Below are 6,269 nucleotides of genomic sequence, written 5' to 3'. Positions count from 1 at the left end.
GCCCGCCCCGGGGGTGGTCGCCCGCTCCCCGTGGCCGCCGGGGTCCGGCGCTGACCGGGAGGAGGGCGCTCCTGGGGGAAGTGGTGATGCTGGCCCGGGGTTGACCACCCTCGGTGGGCTGGTAGGAGCGGCTGAAGCCACCCTGGGCTTCCCTGGGGAGAACTGCAGTGGGACCAGCAGCAAGAGTGGGGGGCAACTGTGTCCAAGTGCTGCTTCATCCACTTTTGTGGCTCTCGTGCCCGAAGAGGAAGGGTCACCCTCTCCCCAGACCTGTGCATCAGCATCTCCTGACTGCAGTCAGCATCTCCTGACCATGGTGACTCCAGCCCTAGGGCTGCAACTCTGAGAGCTGAGCTGGTTTTTGGCCGGTGAGACTGGAGTGAGACGTCTTCTCTGTGGCTGCGTGGTTCGTGTAATCAAGGCAAAGTCCTCAACATAGAGCTGGTCCCCTGTAGATCTGGTCAGCTGTGTGGCAGCTGTCTCCATACCGCTGACTGATGTGTGGGCAGCTTGTCTTGTGACCTGCAGCACCCAGCCCAATTACTTGAGCTGTTTGCTGCTTCCCGTGACTCCCTTGCTGCGTGTGTGCTGGGATGCTCTCTGGGAAGCAGGATTGGGCTCACTGGTGTGCTCTAGTTTTTCTGTCCCGGGTGGAGCCTGGTTCCTGGGAGCTGTGGCAGGCAGGTCCCAGCTGAGCTGGCTGGCTGTGGGGCAATATACACTTCCTCCTGCTCCATTCCATTGCCCAATATGAGATGTGGTATCACTGGAGTGGGTGGCTGGATGAGCTGCCTGGGGGTCACAGGACAGAGGCTGCCTGTCTGTAGGAGAGCCAAGCTCAGTGAGGGCTGATGGAGAATGTGTGCAAAGAGCCAAAATCTGTGTACTCTTGGCCATGTCACCTGGCAGGTCCCCTGGACTGCCCTGCTGTCAGCAGATGTGGTGTGTGTCTGGTTTCTGTGGCTGCTACCCAGGATCACCAAAATCTTCCCACTTCTGGCATGGGACAGAGTGCAGCACGCTGCTATTGTGGGTGGGTGGTGGCAGTGGGAACTTTTCTCTTGTGTCTGCTTCACTCTGGGCTGCCTGAGCTGTCCCAGCCAGGACATGCTTCCCCAGCCCCTGTGGCTGTGGTTACTCCAACTGCCGGCCGCGTCTCCAGGCTGGCCTGGCTCCCTCTGCCTTGCCGCTGGCACCAGGCAGACCTGTTTTCCCTGCCAGTGCTGCTCCCAGCACGGGTCTGTCTGGAAGGAGATGCTGTGCTGCCAGGCCCCTGCCCTCTGCTTCTGCACTGTCCCTGCCTGGCTGAGCCTTGCTCTACTGGACTGACTCCACGGAGCACAGGACTCTGTGTTGCCAGAGTTCCCAACAAGCTTCTTGCAGGCTCATATCCAAGGATGTGTTGGCAGTTGTGTGCCGTCATGTGGGGCTGACAAGGGGATTGTCTTTCTGACTGCTCACGGAAAGGGGCTCCTGTATATGATCTGGGGATGGCTGAAGGGGTCTTGTTCCCTCAAACACTTCCTCTCCTTCTTGGTGGGCAAAACCTTGCTTCCCACCTTCCCTGGGCTGGCTTCTGGGCCCTGGCAGACTGGAATTGTACTGGGTTTCCCCGCTGAGGTGCTGGAACTCGTGCCCCACTTCCATATTGTGGCAGGAACTAGTCTTGGGGAAGTGCCACCCACTTAGGCCGGGGCTGGCACCAGCCGTGGGGTGGAAAGCTGGTTGCATGTACTGCTGAGTCACCCTGGAGCAGGGGCTGCCAGCTGGGAGCTGCTGCGCTGCCCCCCGGGATGCCTGGCTGGTGGGGACAGGTGCCCTTGCTCCTGCCCTGGCCCTTATCTCAACTGTGTGGCTTGGCAACGCTGGCCTGATGACAGTGCAGCACCTAGCACAAGGCTTCTGTGTCCTCTGCGGTGGTGGGGTACCTGTGCTGCTGTCCCTGCTTTTGGGTCAATGTGTGAACTGGATTGAGGGGGTGGGGGTGTTGCTGGTACCAGCTGGTGGCCAGCTTGGAGCTGCCTGTGCCCTAATGCCCACAGTGCACCCAGAGAGACAGCCCCTCTGTTGTCTTTAGCTGGGCCCACCAGCACAGAGCGTGGGGGGTCCTCCAGCTGCTCAGTGGTTGTGATGGTTTTTGTCAGGACAGAGTTAACTTTCTTCACAGTGGTTGGTATGAGGCTGTGTGTTTGGATTTGCCCTGAGAATAGTAGTGATAAGGTGTGTTTTAGTTGGTGCTAAGGGGTGCTTGCACCAAGTCAAGGTCTTTTCCAGCTGCTGATACTCCACCTGTGTTCCCAACTTTCCCATTGCAAGCAGTGGGAGTGGGGAGGACACACACAGTTCAGACAGCTAACCCAAACTGACCAAAGGGGTATTTCATTCCATAGCCCACCATGCTCCGTACATAAGCCAGGAGTGGACCGGGGGACAACAGCTTGTTTGTTCAGCTCGTTTGTTTGTGCATTAGTGAGTTGGTGGGTCGGTTGGCCTTCTCTCTTGGACTCTGCTGTGATCGCTCTCGGGCTCTGGCTCTCAGATGCTGGCTCTGACTCTCGCTACTCGGACCTGGTTGTGTATCGGTCAGCGGGTGGTGAGCAGTTGTATCATGTTTTCTTTTCATTACATGTTATTAGTAGTATTGTTAATACTATTAGCATCACTATAATATTAATTTATATTCAGTTATTAAATTGTTCTTATCTCAATCTACCAGCTTTCTTGTCTTCTCCTATTCTCCTCCTCCACTGGAGGAGGAGGAGAGGTGAATGAACAGCTATATAATTACTAGCTGAGGTTAAACCACGACAACTGTTCTGGTCCCGTTATCTCTGGTTGGTTTGGGATCAGTGCCGTTCAATGGATTTTGGAGCCAGGGCAGGGATTGCTATTCCCCTCCCTTTCCTGCATGGACATAACGAGCTGCTGTGAGCAGTAGCTCTCCCCAGCCGTCCAAAGGTTGCTGGGGTGTTTACCAGGGGACAGCATCATCACTGGTGTCTTTTGGGACAAGGAAGGTCGTTTCCAGGTGGATGAGCTGGGCATGAAGGTCTTTGGGTAGCACCCTGCTCTCATGGGATGGGGCACTGGCTGGGGAAGCATCCCTGCCTGCTTGCCTCCCTCCCAGGAGCTGTGGGGTCTGCCTGGTCCCAGGGGCTGGTTATTGCCCCAGTGAGGGGCTGTTCCGGGCCCGTTCCTGTATCTCCCTACTGTGGGCTGGCTCAAGGGGGAGTGTCGTGACTGTCAACTACCTTGAGTCAGCCCTCCTCTCTCCTGCTCACAGAAAATCATCGGTGTTTTCAAGCCCAAGAATGAGGAACCGTACGGGCACCTGAACCCTAAGTGGACCAAGTGGCTGCAGAAGTTGTGCTGCCCATGCTGCTTCGGGAGAGACTGCCTCGTCCTCAACCAGGGTTACTTGTCAGAGGCAGGTGCTAGCCTGGTGGACCAGAAACTGGAACTCAACATTGTTCCCCGCACAAAGGTGAGGGGACAGCTGCTGGGATCTCATCCCAGGGAGGCTTTTGTGAGCTTCTGCCCAGCTCTGCTTGCGCCTTGCCTTGTGGCACTGCTGACCTCGGAGATGTTGTGTGGAGAGCTCTGGACTGGAACTGCTCCTGCTCAAGCCGTGGGGATCCTGGTGCTGGGCAGAGCTGCTGTGTCCCGGTTTTATCGGCAAGCCCTGTGACAATTGCCAGGTGTCCCTGCTGATGTCCACGCTCCTGTCCCCGCAGGTTGTGTATCTGGCCAGCGAGACCTTTAACTACAGTGCCATTGACAGGGTGAAGTCCCGAGGGAAGAGGCTGGCCCTGGAGAAGGTGCCCAAAGTCGGCCAGCGCTTCAACCGCATTGGTCTGCCGCCCAAGGTAGGGCTGCCGGCCTCCACGCCTGCCTGCTGCCGCTTCTCCGGCCTCTGCGGCCTCCTGTAACGCAGCCTTTCCTTGCTTAGGTGGGCTCCTTCCAGCTCTTTGTGGAAGGCTACAAGGATGCTGACTACTGGCTGCGGCGGTTTGAAGCTGAGCCGCTCCCGGAAAACACCAACCGGCAGCTGCTGCTGCAGTTCGAGCGGCTGGTGGTGCTGGACTACATCATCAGGAACACAGGTAGGGCAGGCTGCCTGGCGTGGGATGCTGCCTGCTCCTTCACATCCTGCCAGGTGGAGAAAGGAGGGTGGGGCAAGGGCTTGGCGTCTTTTCCCAGCACCCAAAACTCTCAACACCACTTGGTTAGTGCCTCGGGGTGGGGTGTGGGTGCTGTGGCTGTCAACCACTGTGGCTGTGCTCTGGCTGCTGGGCTGCGTTCTGTGAGATCTGGGTCCACTACGGTGATGGGGTGAAAGTTTGCCAGCTGTGAGGATCCAGGGACAGCTGGAAATCCAGCACCTGACTGTGTTCCTATGTCCCATCTCACACTGGGCTTCTGAGTCCCTGCCAGGCTGGAAGGGGTCAGGGTAGCACCCTGGGGCTCACAGGCTGCCCTTTCGTTTGCAAGATGGGAATATGTGGACCTCTTCAGCTTATATAGGGCCGCTTGTGTGCGGGTTAGTGTGGCTTCCTAGGCCTGCAGCAAGCTCGAGAGCTCTGGGGTAGAGTTTGGGCCTAAAACTGGTCTGTCTCACTTCTGGGTCGGGGGAGTGGTGCAGGCAGGCCATGGTGCTGACACTGCTGGTTTTCTCTCCCTGCAGATCGGGGCAATGACAACTGGCTCATCAAGTACGACTGTCCCCTGGACAGTGCGGGTGTGCGGGTGAGCGGCTCTTCCCGGGTAGGGGCTTCACGCGGGCCCCTGCTCCTGTAAGCTGCCTGCCTGGCAGGCAGGTCGGGGGACTTCTGGCTTGGGTTTCTGAGTGTGTGGTGGGCTGATGTTGTCTCCTGGGCCTTTAGTTGTCCTCTGCGTTGGTGGTTTGTGGCCTGGTGGGACTCTGTGAGGATGCAGCTGGGCTCTGCAGTGGGAAACAGGCGTTGCTGGACCTGGGCATCCCTGGGGAGAAACTGGGGGGGGAGCAGCTTTGTCCCCTTTCTGCCTGAAACAGGCATTGTTTCCCTGCTGGCAAGGGGCCATGCTACGGGCAAAAGGCTGCTATGCTTCTGTGGTGCCAGGGCAAAGATCCTGGCTGTGGGGAGTGGAGAGGGGCTGTTCTTGCTGTGAGTTCTCCCTATGACGTGCTGTATTTTCTTCCAGGACAGTGACTGGGTGGTAGTAAAGGAGCCCATCATCAAGCTGGCAGCTATAGACAACGGTTTGGCCTTTCCCTTGAAACACCCGGACTCCTGGAGAGCATGTGAGTCCCTCGGGCTGTGCCAGGGCACTCTGGTGAGCCATACAACTCTGTGCTCGGGCATCCTCCTGAAGGGCTGGAGAGGAGAGGGCAAGGGCTAGGGCTGTCCTTCTGCAAACCTTCTGGGTTCGTGGGCAGCTCCACCTTGGAGCAGATGCAGCTGATCTGGCACACAGGAGCATGTGGCACCATCCTTTGCCTTCCCCAGCTCTAATGTCTCCTGCTCCCTCCCACAGATCCATTCTACTGGGCATGGCTGCCCCAGGCCAAAATCCCCTTCTCACAGGAGATCAAGGACCTGATTCTTCCCAAGATCTCGGACCCCAACTTTGTCAAGGATCTGGAGGAAGATCTGTATGAGCTCTTCAAGGTGAGCTGGCGGAGTGGGTGAGGATGGCTTGGGAGGAAGAAAGGTGAGGGCGGTGTTGGGAAGCTCCCTGTCAAGGCTGCAGAGGACAGAAAGGTGGCCAAGATCCTGACAGTGTTTCTGGACTGAGGCATAGCAGGGTTATCCCTCTGCCAGGAGAGGAAGATTCAGTGTGGGGAGAAGCAGGAATCCTGTGGGACAGGAGGAGAGAGGCTTGCTTGGGGAATAGCCGTCTCTTGCACAGTGTGGCACAGCGGGAGGGTTCCACTGTGTTCTCTGCTCTCTCTCTTGCAGAAAGATCCTGGCTTTGACAGGGGACAGTTTCACAAGCAGATTGCTGTCATGAGAGGCCAGGTAAGCAGGGGAGGCAGATGGCTGAGGCGCGGAGCCTCATCCTGCCTGTGTGGCAGGAAGGGTGCTGGGGCAGGTGCTCTCTGTTGCTCTGACAGGGCAGCTCAGGCATTGCTCTGTTGTGCCATACAGATCCTGAACCTGACTCAGGCACTGAAAGACGGGAAGAGCCCCCTGCACCTGGTTCAGATGCCACCCGTGATTGTGGAAACGGCGCGTTCCCACCAGCGCACTGCCAGCGAGTCCTACACGCAGAGCTTCCAGAGCCGGAGG

At 57.7% G+C, this 6,269-nt stretch overlaps 1 protein-coding gene across 1 annotated transcript; it reads left to right on the top strand.

Annotated features, from left to right (window-relative positions):
- Positions 1 to 3,283: 3,283 nt before the first annotated feature.
- Positions 3,284 to 6,269, top strand: PI4K2A (phosphatidylinositol 4-kinase type 2 alpha; the record flags this gene model as incomplete). The annotated part of the gene is made up of 8 exons (XM_010149860.1): positions 3,284 to 3,484; positions 3,735 to 3,866; positions 3,950 to 4,103; positions 4,685 to 4,746; positions 5,182 to 5,281; positions 5,515 to 5,648; positions 5,940 to 5,999; positions 6,129 to 6,269. Coding segments are annotated over 8 exons (984 nt in total), but the record flags the coding sequence as incomplete, so codon positions are not given.

The sequence above is a fragment of the Eurypyga helias genome, unplaced genomic scaffold (genome assembly GCF_000690775.1).
Source record: "Eurypyga helias isolate BGI_N326 unplaced genomic scaffold, ASM69077v1 scaffold27674, whole genome shotgun sequence".
Taxonomy (NCBI): Eukaryota; Metazoa; Chordata; class Aves; order Eurypygiformes; family Eurypygidae; genus Eurypyga; species Eurypyga helias.
The sequence above is the reverse complement of the archived record's forward strand: the minus strand, read 5'-3'. Positions and strand labels throughout refer to the sequence as shown.